Source organism: Carcharodon carcharias, chromosome 7 (genome assembly GCF_017639515.1).
Source record: "Carcharodon carcharias isolate sCarCar2 chromosome 7, sCarCar2.pri, whole genome shotgun sequence".
Lineage (NCBI taxonomy): Eukaryota > Metazoa > Chordata > Chondrichthyes > Lamniformes > Lamnidae > Carcharodon > Carcharodon carcharias.
In genome coordinates, this window is record NC_054473.1 from 126,767,441 (window position 1) to 126,786,970 (window position 19,530).

General features: G+C 40.6%; 1 protein-coding gene across 2 annotated transcripts in view; it reads left to right on the top strand.

Moving 5' to 3' along the window:
• fhod1 (formin homology 2 domain containing 1) overlaps positions 1 to 19,530 on the top strand; it is a 332,893-nt gene that overhangs the window by 251,420 nt on the left and 61,943 nt on the right. Inside the window, exons 11-13 of one of the 2 annotated variants that reach the window (XM_041192317.1) lie at positions 6,635 to 6,742; positions 12,614 to 12,661; positions 13,584 to 13,690. In XM_041192317.1, coding sequence (XP_041048251.1) covers positions 6,635 to 6,742; positions 12,614 to 12,661; positions 13,584 to 13,690 — 263 coding nt within the window. The remainder of the gene's footprint in view (positions 1 to 6,634; positions 6,743 to 12,613; positions 12,662 to 13,583; positions 13,691 to 19,530) is intronic. The other variant, XM_041192318.1, reaches the window with a different exon arrangement.

Below are 19,530 nucleotides of genomic sequence, written 5' to 3' on the forward strand. Positions count from 1 at the left end.
TTTTGGCTTGTAACTGTAGGGAGCTTGCAAATGCGTTAATTTGACAGCTAGACAGATCACCATAGGAAATAATTAATTTATTTTGATACTAGAAATATTGTACATTAATTCAATTGTGATATTTGTTGTTTACGAAGGGAAAATTAGAAATTGAAGACACAAAGGGTTACTTAAAACAAAATCATTTTTAAACTTCTAAAAGCTAATTAAATAGATAAACTTGAGCCAGAAATGGCACTAATAAATTGTACCAATAAATTGACAACAGGCCTCTGAGGTTAATTTATTGGTCATTTATATGCAATATAAAATAAGGCCTTTTAAGGCCTAGTAAATAGAGTGCTATTTGTCTGATGTGCTTAAATTGATTTTTAAATTGTTTTCTGCATAATTGTTGTATACTCTTCTTATCAAAAACATTCCAATAAATAATGGAAAGCCAAAGAGTGTTATGGAAATGAGAACGGGGTGAACCATATTCCATCTTTCTGGAATGACTTATGAAACGTATTCAGCAATGGTCTAGTTAATTGATCAGCTCGTGCTGTAGAGCCAATTACAAGCATTCTTGGCACCCATTGTTTGCTGGCAACTATTAACTTTGTCACTGATGTTGACTTAATGTATTGTTCCACCATCATATCACAAAATAAATATTTTTCACTGGATAGCACAAAAGTTTGTCCATTGAAGAAAATGTGAGCTTTGTTAAAGCAAAATAAAGATTTGCATTTATATAGCAGCACCCATAACCTCAGGAGATCCCAAAGCTCTTTACAGCCAATTAATAACCTTTGGTGTGTAGTTAATGTTGTAATATACTACTAATGAAACTAATTTGTGGATAGCAAAACTCCACACACAACAATGTGACTGTGACCTTTTTTTTAGTGATGTTGATTGATGGATAAATATTGGTCAGGGCACCAGAGCAAACTCCCATGCTTCTGTCAAATGGTGGCATGGGATATTTTATGTCCACCCACAGAGGGCAGAAGACATATTTATTTGTGTTATATTTAAGGTTAGTTTTTATCGTTAAACTTTTAATGTTTGATTGAATTGATTACCCTGGTTTTTGTGAAATAGGAATATTCAATTAATTTCAAAAGGGTCACAATCAGTGAGCTGTGGTACAATCATGGTCTGTGTTTACATTAAGTCTACTCATAAATTAGTATCAAGTACATATTTTTATGCTAATATGATGAATAGGTGTATTTCCCATTTGTGTAATTCAGAATAATTTAGATGTGAAAGCTTTAAGTGTTAACCCCTCAGTCTGCAGTCACTGCCATTCATTTCCTCTAGTTCAGGATTGTAGGAAGCAGACTAGCAATCAACAAGTTGCTTTATGATGATCAATGTCGTCTCGATGGTCAAGTTTATGCAGGCAGATCAAATCCTCCCTTCGCCTCCCCCACAACAAGCAGACACCTTCTTAAGAAAAATGTTTATGTTTGGCTAACATTTCAACATAGCCATCATAGAAATTGAAGGTAGAAAATGCTTCTTTCCTTCATCTCCAATTAAAAATGTAGGCCTTTATTTAGTTGTTTGCTTGATTCAATAGCTAATGCTTCTTACTAGAAGTTGCTATTTCTCTGTTAACTCTACCCAGGATAGATGTGCAATGTTTCACATATTGACAGCACAAGAAAGAAAGAAGTTTGCATTCAAATAACACTTTTCACCTCAGGACAACCCAAAGTGCTTTAAAGTGTAATCATAGTAACCAATTTGTTCACAGCAAGATCCACGCAATATGATAAAGATTAGGTATGGATGTTGACTGAAGGACAAATACCGACCAGAACACAAGGGAGAACACCTCTGCTCTTCTTCAAAGGGCAGATAGAATCTTGATTTAATGTTTCATCTGAAAGACATCACCTCTAGCGTTATTGATAACTTAACCGTCAAGACTACATTGATCCTCATAAAGCAATTAGGTGACCAATGTGCTTTTTTCAAAAGCAGCAATACAATACAATTTATAGCACAAATCCATCAGTGCAATTTTTTTTGCGAATAACTTACATTTAATTGACATTATACGATGCACTGAAGAGTCAGTCCAAATTTTCAGTAGGACATAAACTCTGCTATCACTGAACTGCAGGTGATCTCTCTGAGGACTGGTTCAGCTTGATTTTGTTAATTTATGAGCTGTAATCATTGCAGGGCCTGGAGGACAGTTTTTCTTACCAAATAATTTCCTACTTTCTCAGAGCATCTCCTGCTTCCTCAGTTGAGATCAGCTACCTCAGCGAGGACTGAAAATCACACCCGATACCATCAATGGCTTTGTGTTCCACTTAGTAGTGCCTTTACTCACTGCACCACTGCAGGACTTCAGGGATATATCTCTATCCATAGATTAGAATTTATCAAACATATTGACCAATTTTCACTTCCGTCAGTGAGATATTTTGTAGCCCTGCCGCCACACAGGAACATTGCACATGCCCACTCAGCACCCATTCCGTCTGCTGGAACAAGCATGGTGACATGTTTGTTATACGCCCGTTATCCGCCTCTTCTCGCCAGCCGCTTGCTGCCTTCCAAGCCCTCATTGCCTCCTGCTCGCCACCAACTCCTGAGCACTTGCTACCCTCTCCTGGGCTTTCACTGCTCCACTCACCACACCCCCCTCCCCCAGCCTCTCACCACCCTTCTCTCCTAGCCCCTCACCCCCTACTCCCAGCCCATTGCTGTCCTTCTCCTGACCCCTTGTTGCCACTTTGCTTGATGCGGTGGGAGGGAGGGCTCGGGTGAGGGATCATGAGGGAAGTGGTTGGTGAGGGGTTGGGAGGAAGGCTGCAAAAGGGGTGGTGACTGGCATGGACAGCAGGCACATAACGACAATGTCAACAGTGGGAGAAATCTCGCATGCACCGATAGAAGGAGTGGATACCGAGTGGGTGAGTATAGCTGTCCCAGTGTGTTGGCAGCAAATGCAGCCATTTTTTAAAGAGACAAATGAGGTTGCTCTCCCATGTACATTGTACCACAAAGTGGGTCTTTGTTGTTGGAATGTCTGCATGATTCTCTGCCAAGACTCTATCTGTTGCTCATCAGAAGAAACTGCAGGTCATTTGGCAGCTAGGATACACATACAAACAGCATAAAAGATGACATTGGTATACACATACATAGGGGAGATATGTGTGCTTTTCTTGGCTGCTGCATCAATTTTCGATTTTGGATAAATACCAGCTCTTCTTTCACTGAAATCACTTCTAGTCTCAAACAGCGGATTTTTCATACCTTTGTTATTCTGTGAGGTACTGGCTGTTACATAGTGGCAAGCTACAGTATGCATTGCCCAGTGGCCTGCATGTATGTGCCATATGTCTACTAATTATGTTGCACAAACATTCACCTTGATAATATCATGACAAGCATTGCTATCAGTATGAAATGGATCTTTCTGATGACTAGTGTGAAATGGATCTTTCTGATGACTGTAGAAGTGCAGGCAGTTTGTTAAGGAAATCACATGATAGATGTACACCAGCTAATGTTGGAGCAAGCCTTTGACTTAGTAGTAGTATTCCCATCTCAGAGTCTCAAGGTGCAGGGTTTGAACCACTCTCCAGCAGTCCTAACAAGTGAAGGCAAGTGCGCCACTGAATTTTGGGTTGACAACAAGCTAGGGATGCTCTTGTCTGCTTGATGAAGTTGAATCCTCTTCTTCAAAGGTGACAGCCCCAAAATCTCTCCTGCCATACAAGATTAACCACCCCATTAGCTATTTTAATGATGGCTATGGCCATTAAAGGTATGATAACTTTATGGCCTGTCTGCCTGTTAATCATTCTGCTACCTCACACTAAGGGAAGAGTTGGAAATATGAAAATAACAACCAGCTAAAGTAGATTTGCAGTTCAGAACATTGCAGGCCCTCTCTTTTCATAGTAACTCTCCTGTTGGATGATAATCTGAATCAGACAGGTAATCAGGATTGTTGTAGAGATTCCACCAAAAGTCATTACGAGTGGCATATGGAGCCCAGTAATGTCCAGTACAGAAAGTAATGTGTGTAACAAACAGATATACAACCAAGAGCCAGGAAACATATACATTCCCCATTCCATTTAATGACACATAGATTGGGCTTTATTGGCTGGCTCTGCTCCACATCTACTTTCAAAAATTCTTAACCATGCTCCATGAAAAATCCAAGGTTTTATTTAAAAAAGATTAATCTCTATCCAAGTACCAAAGCGAACATCAAAGCATTTAATCTGGGTTAGGTAATGAGTGGCTGTACTGAAGAAAGCTCTAGTTCACTAAACTGGATGATCTCCATGGACTAAAATGGCCTTTTACAAACTCAACAGATTATTTATATAAATGAGAAGATGAGCAAGATCTCCAGTGATTCACCACTGGTTCCTTATCTTTGACAAAATAAAAGTTGAAGTGCTCTTTAAAATTATCTCTGCTGGTCAAAAGATTAAAATATGATAAGATAGTATTTGGGACTGTGCTCTCAGCATTAGGAGGATATGGCTGTTTACCTTTTGAGATTGGTCGGGTTTATTCAACAGTAAGGTGCTCATGCTGCCTACAGAGAATATTGATTAGGAAATTGTGGGGAGTTTCTGTCCATTACTTTAAACAAACAGAAAAATCAGGCATCTCTGAGCTGCGATTTTCTGACGAAGCATTTCTGTAAATGTCGATTTGTGCTAGGAGAACCCAACCACAAAATCCACCCTTGTGTCTCTTCAATCCTTTGAAGACTAGCTACTGTACTCTTTCACTTACCTCCACACGAATGGATCATACAACAATTTCTTCTGTTGTGCCTTAAAATTGATTTTACTATTGCTGATATAAAAAAGACCCTTCTATGTAACTTCTGAACTACCTTTCAAAAGATGAATTCCTTGCATTTTGCTATGTATTTTAAAGCCTTCAGTCTGCATGGAAAATTCTTTGCATAACTGAAGTATATCAGTTACCCTGCCCCTCTCACTTTTCATTGAACTATTTAACAACTTTTGGGCTTGTTTAGCATGCAGTCTATATTAATATTGCATGACTTGTTTGGTGGGTGACTTTCTTCAGCAGCTCTTTGCCAATATCTTTTTTCTTACATCTCTGGTCCTTTACTAGGGCACCTTCCTACACCAGCTATTATACAGCAATTTCTTTCACCTTTCCATCAAGACCTAGGCTTGCTAATCAAGCATCAGATGAGAGCTCCCTAAACCCCACCAGGTTTGTGCTGCTTTTCTATTGTCATTTAGAAAATTTTCAGTGTCTCACTCTCAGCCAGAGACGGTGAGTTCAGGGTGTTCTGTCAATTCCAGAAATGAGTTTTATATTCCAAATACCATAAGTGTCAGTAATAAGTTCAAAGGTTGATATTTTATTTGACTGCTGATTAACACTGTTCATGTAGCTAGGTACAACTACAGTCAAAAGAGGAGAGATCTGAGGTTTGTGTAGGATAAATCAGCAGATAATGGATAATGAACTGAATTTAGATTTCCCTTATCAATTGCCTTGGAGCAGTTCCGTTACTTAGTGTTCTTTAATGGGTTTCTTTTTATGGCAGATTGTTTCAACAGCTTCTTATTTTCTATGGTTTTCCAGGAGCACAAGATTTGATTCTCTCCCTCCAGGTGATTTCAAGCTCTAAGCTCTTTCTCCCTATTACTCCATTGAGCCTGCCTCAGTTTAACATGGCAGCCTGCTGAGGCAATAGCAGTACAGTTAGAAGCAAAATGCACCATTTATCAGATAATCTGATGGGGAATTACAAATGTCATTATTCTTCTGACAATGTCATTATGAGTAAATAAAATTCATCCTGCCAACAATCTTAGCAAAAAAAAGCCACAATGCAAAATGGTGTTTTTCTTCAGCCATTTTTCTTTCAGTAAAATTGTTGACTTCAAGACTTTCAACCCTATAATTTTTTAATAAGATTTTTTAAATTCATTCGCAGGATGTGGGCTTCATTGGCTAGGTCAGCATTTATTGCACATCCCTAGTTGCCCTTGAGAATTCAAATGTTTTGAAGTACATTTGTCTATAAATCCATTTTTGTGGCCTGCATATCATTCAGACATGCATTTTCTAAGTGTTGGTTCAAAATATTCATTCTTAAAAAGTGTATCTCTCCACTTAAATGCTTAATTTTTTTTCACCATGGTGTTGTCATATTGCTAGATTAGTCAGGTCATATGTGACTGATAAATTCAATATGTACTGTATTGCTAGATTCTAAAGCTGGTGTTTAACAGTTATGGTATATCCCTGAGTTTTTCTCCTTAACATGAGGCAGGCTTTCTAAAGCCTGTGCATTGGCAGAAATAGTAATTGCTTCCCTGCATGAGAGAAAAGTAATTCTTCAGCCTTGCAACATCACAATGATTCAGAGGATAACACCCTGATTCTGAAGTTTGGATAATGACAGGAAGTTATTTAGTCTACAGACACTGCTGACATTGGCTTATTTTCTGAATTTGGCAGAACTGGAGAGATCATTGTGGGCCTTCTCTGTGAGAACTTTGGGACATCTTAATACATTTTGTTGTCCTTTTTTTAAAAAAAGGACTCCCTTTATAGCGTACCAGATTCTTAAAATAAAAATTGTTCTTCTATCTATCCGCAGCCTTGCTCCCAGAAAATTATATTCGTCGTTCAGTAAGCCGGATCTGCTAAGCTCATCTTCAGAGGAGAAAACAATGAAAGCAGGCTCTGGAGAAAAAAGTATTTTCAAGTAAGTCACAGCAATGAAAGAGAATTTGGAGATCTGTGTTTAGTATATGAAAATTCATTTTGACAAAAGAACAGAAGTGGAATAAATGAAGTATTGGTGGAATTTTAAATATCCACATTTCTATCACCTGTCATGCAGATTCCCTGGCATAATTTTCACTGGACGAAACCTTTTGTAAGATACTGTCCCATTGCAGAGCTTTTAATTAAAAAAAAACTTTTTTTATTCTTTCATGGGATGTGGACATCGCTGGCTAGGCCAACATTTATTGCCCATCCCATATTGCCCTTGAGAAGGCAGTTGTGAGTTGCCTTCTTGAATTGCCCCTATCCATGTGGTGTAGGTACATCCAAAGTGCTGCTAGGGAGGGAGTTCCAGGATTTTGACCCAGAAGCAGTGAAGGAACAGTTCCAAGTCAGGATGGTGTGTGGCTTGGAGTGGAACTTGCAGTTTGTGGAGTTCCCATGCATCTGATGCCCTTGTCCTTCTAAGTGGTAGAAGTTGCTGGTTTGGAAGGTGCTGTTGAAGCAGCCTTGATGAGTTAATGCAGTGCACCTTGTGTTTGGTACACACTGCTGCCACTGTGTCAGTGATGGAGGGAGTGATATTTAAGGTGGTGTATAGGATGCCAATCAAGCAGGCTGCTTTGTCCTGGATGATGTTGAGTTTCTTGAGTGTTGTTGGAGTTGCACTCATCCAGGCAACTGGAGAGTATTCCATCTCCTGACTTGTGCCTTATAGATGATGGTCAGGCTTTAGGGAGTCAGGAGGTTAGTTACTCTCCACAGAATTCCCAGCCTCTGACCTGCTCCTGCAGCCACAGTATTTATATGGCTAGTCCAGTTCAGTTTCTGGTCAATGGTAACACCCAGGATGTTGATAGTTGGGGAATTCAGCAATGCTACTGCCATTGAATATCAAGGGGAGATGGTTACATTCTCTCTCATTGAAGATGATCATTGTCTGACACTTGAGGCATGAATATTATTTGCCACTTAGCAGCCCAAGTCTGAATGTTATCCAGGCCTTGCTGCATGTGGGCACAGACTGCTTTTGTATCCGAGGAGTCGCGTACGGTGCTGAACATTACACAATCATTAGCGAACATCCCCGCATCTGACTTTATGATGGAAGGATGGTCATTGATGAAGCAGCTGAAGATGGTTGGGCCTAGGACACTACCCATAGGAACTCCTGCAGTGATGTCCTGGGTCTGAGATGATTGACCTCCAACAACCACAACCATTTCTCTTTGAGCTAACTATGACATGAGTGGAGAGTTTTTGCTCTGATTTCCATTGACTCCATGTTTGATAGGGCAAATGCTGCCTTGATGTCAAGAACACTCACTCTAACCTCACCTCTTGAGTTCAGCTCTCTTGTCTGTGTTTGGACCAAGGCAGTAATGAGGTCAGGAGCTGAGTGGCCATGGTGGAACCCAAACTGAGCATCAGTGAGCAGGTTATTGCTGAGTCAGTGCCGCTTGATAGCACTGTCACGACCCCTTCCTTGACTTTGATGATGATTGAGAGTAGACTGATGGACAGGTAATTAGCTGGGTTGGATTTGTCCTGCTTTTTGTGGACAGGACATTGTGGGCAATTTTCCACATTTCTGGGTAGATGCCAATGTTGTTGCTGCACTGGAACAGCTTGGCTATGGGTGCAGTTGGTTCTGGAGCACAAGTATTCAGTACAGTTGCCAGAATGTTGTCAGGGCCCATAGCCTTCACAGTATCAAGTGCCTTCAGCTGTTTCTTGATATATGTGGAGTGAATCAATCAAATTGGCTGAAGACTCACATCTGTGATGCTTCAGCCTTCTCTTTTGCAGATTCCCTGGCTTGTTGGTAATGGTAGAGTGGGGAATATGCCAGGCCTTGAGATTACATATTGTGGTTGTATACAATTCTGCTGCTGCTGCTGCTGATGGCCCACAGCACCTTATCGATGCCCAGTTTTGAGTGGCTAGATCTGTTCAAAATCTATCCCATTTAGCACAGTGCCATACAACATGATGAATGCAAAGATGGGACTTCGTCTGCACAAGGACTGTGCGGTGATCTCTCCTATCAATACTGTCATGGACAGATGCATCAGCGACAAGCAGACCGGTGAGGACGAGGTCAAGTAGGTTTTTCCCTCTTATTGGTTCCCTCACCATCTGCCGCAGACCCGTTCTAGCAGCTATGTCCTTTAGGACTTGGCCAGCTCAGTCAGTAGTTGTGCTACTGAGCCACTCTTGGTGATGGACATTGAAGTCCTCCATCTAGAGTAAATTCTGTGCCCAAGCCACCCTCAGTACATCTTCCAAGTGGTGTTCAACATGGAGGAGTACTGATTCATCAGCTGTGGAGGGTGGGGTCAGTAGGTGGTAATCAGCAGAAGGTTTCCTTGCCCATGTGACTTCATGGGGTCTAGAGTCAATGTTGAGAACTCCCAGGGCAACTCCCTCCTGACTGTATACCACTCTGTCACCACTTCTTGTGGGTCTGTCCTGTTGGTGGGACATAGACATATTCATGGAGTCATATCTTACAGACTATATCAGGCTACTGCTTGACTAGTTTGTGGGGCAGTTCCCAATTTTGGTACAAGTCCCCAGATGTTACTAAGGTTGACATGGCTGGGTTTGCCATTAATGTTTCCGGTGCCTAGGTCAATGCTAGGTGATTCATCTGGTTTTGTTCCTTTTTGTAGACTTTGTAGCAGTTTGATGCAACTAGATGGATTGCTAGGACATTTCAGGGGGCATTTAAGAGTCAACCACATTGTTGCGGATCTGGAGTCACATGTGGGCCAGACCAGGCAAGGATGGCAGATTTCCTTCCCTAAAGGGAGGGATAGATTTCTTTCCCGAAAGGACATTAGTGAATCAGATAGATTTTTATGACAGTTTGCAATGGTTTCATGGTCACTATTAACAAGACTAGCTTTTAATTCCAAATTTATGAATTGAATTTAAACTCCACCAGCTGCAGTGATGGGATTCGAACCCATATTGCAAGAGTATTAGCCTGGGCCTGTGGATTACTAGCCAAGCGACATTACCACTACTCCATCGCCTCCCCGTTAGTCTTTTTTGTCTTAGTAAATAAAGCTATAATAACATTTCTTTTGGGATGGCAGGAATGTCGCCCAAGGAGAGATTGGCCGACTAGGCCTGTATTTGCTGGAGTTTAGAAAAATGACAGGGGATCTCATTGAAACATATAACATTCTGACAAGAATGGACAGACTAGATGCAGGGATGATATTTCTTCTGGCTGGGAGGTTCAGAACAAGGGATCACAGCCTCAGGATACAGGGTGGATCATTTAGGACTGAGATAAGGGGAAACTTCTTCACTCAGAAGGTGGTGAACCTATGGAATTCTCTACCACCGAAGGCTATAGAGGCCAAGTCACGCAATACATTTAAGAAGGAAATAAATAAATTTCTGGACTCTAAAGGTCTCAAGGGGTAGGGAGAGAGCACGGGGGTATAGCATTGAGATAGAGGATCATATTGAATGGCAGAGCAGTCTTAAATGGCTGAATGACCCCCTCCTGGTCCTGTTTTCTATTTTTCTATGTTATTTGTATTGTACTGGTCTTCTTTTCAATAATAAATTGTTATACCATGTGTTTAGGATCAAAATTCGAAGCTTATCAATTATGCAGCAAAATTCCATGAATCATCAGAGGGAACCATTCTTGTTATGAAAGATCATTGAGGCTGCACATAACATCTGTTCTGCACTATAGCTTTGTTTGCTAACACTGCTGTAATGCCTTGTTCTACGTTAAAGATGCTATAAGTTGTGTTTGTGAGGTTTCTGATTCCACACAACTTATTATAAATTTTGTATTCTAGTTTACCATTTAATCTGCCATGCCAAGCACTGAACGTTCTTGGGATTCTTTTTCTCCACTTAAATGTAGTTCATGCTTGAGTGTAGCATGTAGCTTTAAATGTTAACTTTAAGATCTATTGTCATCATTACTCTATAGTTTTAGAAGTGGATTCAGTTCTCAAAAAACCCTAAAACTAATCTCTCACTTGACTGGTTTCTCTGTCCTTACTTTTGCCTTCAACTTATTGTATTGCATTCTAACCTTTCATTGCTATGAATCCACAATCCTTACTAACAAGAATCAAAACCATCATTTTCATTTATTTTTTTCCCCATTCAGTTGACGACATCAGGCAGCCTTCAAAGTGGTGACTCTTGATAGCTCCCATGTTGGGCAATAAAATTGACTTAAATAGTCCAAACAATTTAGTATGAGACAATTATTTTCTTCTATAAAATGGGAAGTACTTAGAACAAAAAGTATCTAATTTCCCTTTGCATCTTCCCTTCCCCTTACAGCATTATGCAGTCAGAAAGCCCAGTGGCTTCACAAGTATCTCAGTATACTTACTTATAGAAGTTAAAAATAAATATTCATCTCCATGTTCTGCAGTAACTAACAGCACATTTGGCTTCTTTTGTAGTCTGGTGGATCAGTGGGAGAGGGAATTTAAGACTGAAGGAATAGGATGACTGACGCCTGTCTCAGCAATAGTATATCTGAGGGAGAGGGCCAGAGGGGAAGTGGGGTGAGTACATGGATGATTGATGTGCAGAACTAAGAACTGGATAGGATTAAGGAAGCAGAGTTCTGGGTGAGTTGGAGTTTGCACAGAGTGGACCAGTGTTGACGAAATCAAGCCTGGAGTGAAAAAGATGTAAATGGGAGTTTTGATGGTCGTGGGGTGAGATGGGGATGGCAGGAGGTAGTGGGGGAATTTGTGTCTTTGATGATAGGCCAAATGCAAAGCTGTAAACTCAATTCAGGGTTGAATTGGACATTTAGTTTGTGCACTGGGTTCAGCTTGAACAAACAGTCCAGAAGAGCAAGATGCAGCTTCTTTGAGAGGTGCACAGGGTGTCTTTGGTCTTTCTAGTATTGAGGAATAAAGACCTGTCTCATCCATGAGCTCATGTTAGACAGGCAGACAAACCCAGTCCCATCTAGTCAAGAGTAATGCCAAGGAAGTAAAAATTGGACGTTGGCAGAGATTTTGAAGTTGATCCTGCACTTGCAGATAAGATCTTGTATATAATGAGGATAAGGAAACAGGGGAGGCAAGCATATAAATAGTACATTTCCTGTTATGACAAAGTTGAAGATTAAAGTCTTTCAACATAAAACAAAGGTTATTTTGCATTTTGTCAATGAACAGTTACACTGCTAGATAAACAAGTAGTGTACAATTGCCACAACCATAACTGTGCAGCATACTTTAAGAGTTGCATAGGAGCTTTCATTTAATGTTATAATGATTGATTAATTTGCTATTTAAATCTGAAATTATAAAATCTGTTTCTTTCCCAGCACCTCCAATGACATGTTATCCATGGAAATTGAATACTTTATGATTACATATTCATCACCATTGTGCTTGGTGATCTACGAAGGTTTCTGGTTAAACAAAACCTCAATTTCAAAATTCTCATCCTTCCTTTCGAATCCCTCCATGGCCTTGTCGCTCCCTATCTTTATCATCTCCTCCAGCTCTGTAACTTTCCAAGATCTCTTCACTCCTCTAATTCAGGCCTGTTAAGCATTCCCAGTTTTAATTGTACCATTGGCAGACATGTTGGGCCCTAAGTTATGGAATTCCCTCTCTAAACCTCCCCACCTTTCTACATTTCTTTCCTCTTTTAAGACATTCCTCAAAACCTATCTCTTTAACCAAGTTTTTGGTCATCTGCTTGATTACCTCCTTACGTGGTTTAGTGTCAATAATTAATGCTCATGTGAAGTGCCTTGGGATTTTGTACTTTGGTAAAGGCACAATATAAATACAAATTGTTGTTGTATTGAAATTGATCTTTTTCTCAGGGCTGAAAGAATTTCTACTGGCGATAAGCCAGTTCTGAGAAAGTATGAGTAAGTATTGGGTTTGGATTGGAAATTTTAACTGTGTGATCTTTACTGGGTTTTCTTTGTGATCTCTCTTTACTGCCACAGGTCCTAAATTTGGAGTCAAATTTTATTATAGGCCTGTACAAGCTGAGGGGATGTTGGGGCATTTGAGCAGATCCTATTCCATAAGAGTAATAGTGACTCTCTTCATTGATAGCTGGCCATTTCTTCCGTATAGCTTGAGTTTGCTGGTGCTTTGTATGTGATGAATCCAGTAACAATCTCTACATTGTATAAGACAAAAGACCATTTTGGGGCTTTTATTCAAAAAAAGGTTTTGTTGCAATTAAACTGAGTTCCAATTCACGTTTCAAACTTAAGTTGTCAATTGCCCACATTGAATGAAACTTGAAGGAATTTTAGTTCCTGTTTCAGCATTTTTAACGAAACCGTAAGGGTCTGAGAGATCAGACTGCCACGCCAATGTATAAATGTGCTTAAAAGTGACAGGCCTATAATAAGTGAAGTAACTTAATTTGGAATGATGCATTGGTGGTTGGGCTATGGTGCTGGGCGGGGGGATAGTGTTGCTGGTTATCATCTTATTTTGGAAATTAGATGATGTTTTCCTTCCATGAGTGGAATTCTGAACCACAGATTGATCCAGATTGATTTTGGCTTTTTGGGGCTGTTTGCACGCAAAGTAATAAAGTGGGGAAAATGCTTATTATTTTTAAAATGAAGTATTGATGCAAAGTGCTTTGGATTTGAAATGTCCACCAAAATTACGCTTTGCTGTGGGAATTGATTGGTTTGCTTAAGTGCATGGTTGGTGTGGGGTGCTGTGGAATATCAGTTTGCTGGAACCTCCGTTAAACCCAAATTGCTGGAATGGTTTGGGGATTGCTTAAAATAAAATGCTGAGTTTCTGCTGTAACTCTTTCAGAAATCGCTTTTTAGAAAATCTTGTTGCAACTCAAAGAGAGAGGGATTTAAGCAAGTCAAGCTTTCCCAGAGATATTGCTTCCATACCTACAGACAGACCCCCTGATGGTAAGTTATTCTTTTCTGCTCATTTATATACTACTTATGGATGAGGAGGGCCATTCAGCCCATCTAAATAAGTCCATCTGGTTTAACCTTACACTTTTTTCCCCATGGCTGCCTCAATTTGTCAAATGGTCCCAGGGTTTATATCTGCATCTGGCTGAAACTCATTCCAAGCATTGATCATGCTCTTCATGAAGAACACACTCCAGATGTTGGTTCTAAAGTTACCTTTTACAACCTGCCTTCCTTTGTCCTACTGTTGTGGTTTCGGTTAGTGTAGGATTCCAGGTTAATCTTTCCCTTGTTGCATTCTATTTGATATACCTCTAGAATGTCACTTCTCAGTTGTCTCATTTCCATGATGAAAAGCCAAAGTATCTCCAATCTTTCCTCACAACTCAGACAATTGGCACCAGGGATTAGCATATTATTGCCATTAGCCAGTTAATGCCTCCATTGTAGCTCAGTGACCAGAACTGGGCACAGTAGTCCAGATGCAGTCTGAACAGAGCACTGCTCAGTTTTATCATAACTTCAACAACTTGTGTTCTACTGTGTTGACTATGCAGTTCAACATACAGTTGGCTTTGTTCATTGCTGCTGAGCCTTGGTTGAAGATGTTAAGTGTGCTATGACCTCTAGATCGCTTTTTACTTCATACTCAGCAATTTTAGCACCATTCGTAAGGTTGCATGGCACACAGGAAGAAAAGAATAGGCAATATTTTATCCCCCCCCTCCAATATCCCCCCCCAGCTAGTGCCGTAAAAAAGGGGATGTGTCTTTCTTCAACCTGACTCTGCTGGACTGCAACGCTGGGCCTTGAGGACACCCAGCCAGAGTCAGCAGATTGGACGAGACAGGCATGGAAGAAATTTAGAGTAAGTAACTGGGCACGAAGTGGAAACCTGACGCTGATTGTTATCCCGAGGAAGTTACAGCCCATTTTGTTTATCATGTTCTGTAGTTCCTGCGCTGGCTACTTCTATTCCATTGTTTTTCCAAGATGGTATCATCAGCAAATTAATTCATTTGCACTGGGTTTCAGAACCCAAGTCATTGATGTAAATCAGCAACTGTAGTGGTCCCAGCACTGAACCCTAGAGCACTTCACTCAATAATTCCTTCCAACCTACCTGATATTACCCTCTAACTCGTACCCATTGTTTTATATCTTTTTGCCAGTTTCTTGCCCATACACAAGTTTTGTCCAGAATCTCCACAGCTTTGAGGTTAATTAGCAATCCTTTTGTGGGGTACTTTATTAAATGCCTTTAGGATGTCTAAGTACTTAATATCATACAGCTTACCACAGTCAAGTTGTCACTTCTTCAAAGGCTGATCAGACAGGTTTTTTCCCCCACCTGAAGCCATATTGACTGCTGTTTACTAGCTGACTGATGTACAGATAATCCTCAAGTACATCCCTGATAATTGAAGTAAGATTTATGGGCCAGTTCTGTCATGTGTTTTAAATATGAGGACCATGTTGACCTTTGTCTAGTTTACTGATATCCACTGTCCTTTGACTCATAATAATTGTCAATGCCATGCTAATTTCCAGGTTAGTTTCTTACAAAACTCTGGAATAAGTATCATTTAACCGTGGCAATTTATTTGTTATAAGCCCTTTCATTTTACCTAAGACTTCAGCCTCATATCAAATTGATGGGTTATTTTTACTGTGACTAGCACAAGGGTGCAGGTTTTGGTCCAGCCAGATGTGGAAATTTATTTTTTTCTGGTTTTGAATAATGGACTGAAACTTTGGAAGAAAAATCCAATAATGACAGACTCATACCTACATAAGAGCTTTCAAGGTGATTGAGATTAATTGGACTGGCTATATTGGAATGGGGCAGGGCCTGTGTGCAAATGCACTGCACCATCCAATGTCCTCAGTAAAAACATTTCACTTTGGGGGTGGGATTGGTTGAGCACGTGACATTGAGAACATTTTGCTGACAGTGTACCTTTTACAAGTTGCTTTGAAATTCTGTGGGAGAGAGTTTGTGACAAGTACTGTGATCATTCGCTGTAATGTGGTAGAAATTAAGCTGGCAAAAAAGAACAAAAAAGACTTGCATTTATAAAGTGCTTTTCATGACCACCAGACATCTCAAAGTGCTTTACAGCTAATTAAGCACTTGTTGAAATGTAGTCACTGTTGTAATGTAGGAAATACAGCAGCCAATATGTGCACAGCAAACTCCCAAAAAACAGCAGTGATAATTTTATGTCTTGGGTAAATGAGTTCATTGGCCAACCAAACTCTAATTGTACACCTTCCTATATTCTCCTCAATTGCTGCTTGCAATCAACAACGGGAAGAAACTGATGTAAGAATAAACAGTGATAGTTTATTGAGACATAAGGCAGAGCACGGGGTTATATGTACTCACTCAGAAATCTCCAGAACTAGACTTACAGTTCCCAGTTGTCCACACCGTACAGTGATTCATCAGTGCTGTCATATGATCAGTACACTTGCATTTTCTTAAAGGGACAGGGTACCTCACTTTACCATAGATTCTGACCAGATAATTTGTCTTTTGTGATATTGATGAATGGATAAATATTGACCAGGACACCGGGGATAACTCCCCCGCTCTTCTTTGAAATAGAGCCATGCAATCTTTTACATCTGCCCAGGCAGGCATATGGAGCTTCTGTTTAACATTTCATGTGCAAGTGCAGCACTCCCTCAGTACTGAACTGAAGCGTCAGCTTTGATTTTAGTATTGAAGCCCTGGAGTAGGTCTTGAATGTGGAACCTTGTGACTCAGGCAAGAGTGCTACCAACTGAGCCATGGCTGACACACTAACTGGATATTTGTGGCAAGGCCAGTTTCAGGTTTCACTTACATGATCAAGAAAGGTGGCAGAGGGAGGTTAAGTGACTAATCATATCTCATACACCATGATGCTGAAAAAAAAAAATGTTGGCTGTCTTGTCCTCCATGATCAAATAGCTGCTACTGCTTACCAGCTGGGCTCCCTCGAGTGAGGTATTGAAGGGTGGATCAATGCCCGTGGAAATACATGCCCAGGTACAAGTGGCGGTGAGCTGCTGCCTGTTTTATCCTTGCTGTTCTGTAGACTGCTCTTTAACACTCTAATACCTCGCAGCTGATGAGCACAAAACTCCCAGCAAAATAAAAATATTGAAATAAGGTTCAAAAACCAATTATATTTGCATTGACACAAATGAATTGAATCTTTTCTACAGGAGCTAATCACCACAGGGAACAGTCGAGGTGAATTCGAAAGATGCTTTTAAGGGGAATCTGGATAAACATATGAGGGAGAAAGGAATACAAAGATATGTTGATAGGATAAGATGAAAGAGAGTGGGAGCAGGTTTGTAAAGAGCATATAAATACCAGCATTGACCGTTTGGCCCAAATGCACTGTAAAATACTATGTCACTATTATTAATTATATCAATCAGTGGTCAGGAGAAGGTTGAATCCTACAGCATTAATTCTTCTCTATTCTCTCTGTCTGGGGCACACAAGTCTCTGATTGCTTAAAAAAAACCCGTTCAGAGGCTGAATTATTTTTCTAAGCTTTCAGAAGGCTGATTATCATGGCTGACTGACTGATGAGCTCTTTAGGCTGTTACTTGGGATCCTCAAATCCTCAGAATGCCTGACAGATAACCGAGCAGCAGCACAGGGATGCGAGAATTATGACATTAAGGTTTTATCAGCAATAGTTTAAAGGTTAAAAAAACTGTTAATCAATCTTAGCTGATAATGGACAGCATTACCTTCTTTAATGAATTTCGTTGTCATATCAATATAACCCTTTTCCAAATGATGATGCTCTAGACATGTGTAGTAGAGCAAAAGAGGGTGCATTTTGCACTTAAATGGATGCCCTTACTCCTCTTCAGTGTTAAATGTGTTTGGCTTCAAATTTATCACCGCCTTGTGCTCTGTAGGCTATTCTGCTGCTTTTCACAGAACCTTATCTCGATTAGAAGATTTATGAGCCAAAATTTTGTAAAATGTTAGATACAGAATAAATCTATAGGACAAGTCAGGTGACTTTCAAACTGTTAGCAAACATCAGGCAGAACATAATTCATTCCACAGCTCCTGAATAAAACATTTTTTAAATGTGATGAGCTCCTGTGAAAAGTATGTCCAAACTAGATATAGTGAGAAACAGTGAAAGTAGAAGTGTTAAAAATGTGAATCTGTAACATTTCAAGTTGAATTTCTCCAAGACACATCATATGATTCAAACTATTTGGGGATTTTTCAACTTAACGACTGACATTTACAGTATTGTTTTCTGAACTTCCCTCCCTTGTTCCTCCTACACACCAAATAGATCATTCTAAATGCTCTTCCTGTTCCTTAAATCCTTAAGTAGTTAAAGTTCTGACTGTTTATTAAACTGTGGAGCTCCCTATCTATTTCTGTCTTCCCTTCTTCCTGCAACCCATAGGGCAGAATTTTACATTCCGTGGGCAGGAGTGTGCCCGACCCAAACGGGCTAAAATCACACACATGAAGTTGGGCGAGTGTCCCGACGTCATCGTGCACTTGAGCGATACTCCGCTCGGCGGGCACACATGGCAGTTGGAGGTGCGCCTGCCAATAATTAACTGGGCAATTAAGCCCATTAACGGCACAATAGTCTGCAAATTTTTTTTGTGGCTTGTCCAACCTTACAGTTGGTGGATGGGTGAATCGACCAGGCCTTACATTTTTGATGAAACCTCATCCAAGGGCAGGATGAAATCTCTGTTAGGAAATAAAATAAAAAGAAATATCTGGGGACAGCATTTTTATGAGGTATGCTTTCAGGTGCTTGATTGTGCTACATGAACATTTCTTTGCAGCTTTTTTGTGCTTTATTTCATTATTTGCAGGTCTGTACCTCCCTGACGCAGCTGCCTGCCTTCAGAGAGCTCTCTCAAAGTGCTCACCTGCGCCCACGGTGACATCGTCGCCCGCCCTCTTCGCGTCCGCACCCCAGCAGCAATGAGCTTTTCAATGCGTGTTTCACATTGGCTAGCCGGTAATTGACCAGCCAACATGAAATCATGGTTGGGGGGTCTGTTTCCCGACCACTGCTGGGCCTGCTGATTGTGCATGCCTGACAAGGGAAAAATTCAGGCCATAGACTTTTCGAAGCTAATGTTGCTGTTACTTAACTGCTACTTTTGATTTTATCTTCTTTCCTATACCTTTAAATCTTGGTGTCCTGTAGTTCATTTTGCAATTTAAAAAACTTGGAGGAAATATTGGATAGCCCCTAAAAATGAGTGCAGAAATCACAGTGCACAATTAACCTGTGCCCATTGATTGTGATGCACGTGGCAAGCCAACTTTGTTGTGCCTGCTCATTTCAATTATTCCAGCAAACAGCCAATCCTAACTGGGCTGTCAATTGGCTGGATACATTAGCAGAAGACCAGTATTGTGACTGGTTAGCACCACTTAAGGCTAGCCCATATCGCTTAAAGCTAGCCTGTATCTATTAAAGGGGAGGTGCATTGTGGCTGAAGCAGGTGCTGACAGTTATGCGCGGCACTGGAGGCCTTGGTGGAGGAACTGGAAAGAAGAAGAGATGGCTTGTATCTACAGGAGGCGCATTAGGCTCATGATCAGAAGGCAGCGGGAGCAAATGGCTGTGGAGGATAGTTTAGAGTCCGTACCTGCACATTGTGAGACAATGTGGCCTGTAGCCAGGGCAGGGGCAAAGGCTTGCACAGATGCTGGTACGTGGAGGATGAGGCCATAATTGAGTCCTGCTGCAGAAGATTCAGATGAGCACTTTGGGGCAGCTTACAGAAAACCGCTGATGGGTATACACAACAAATACTTG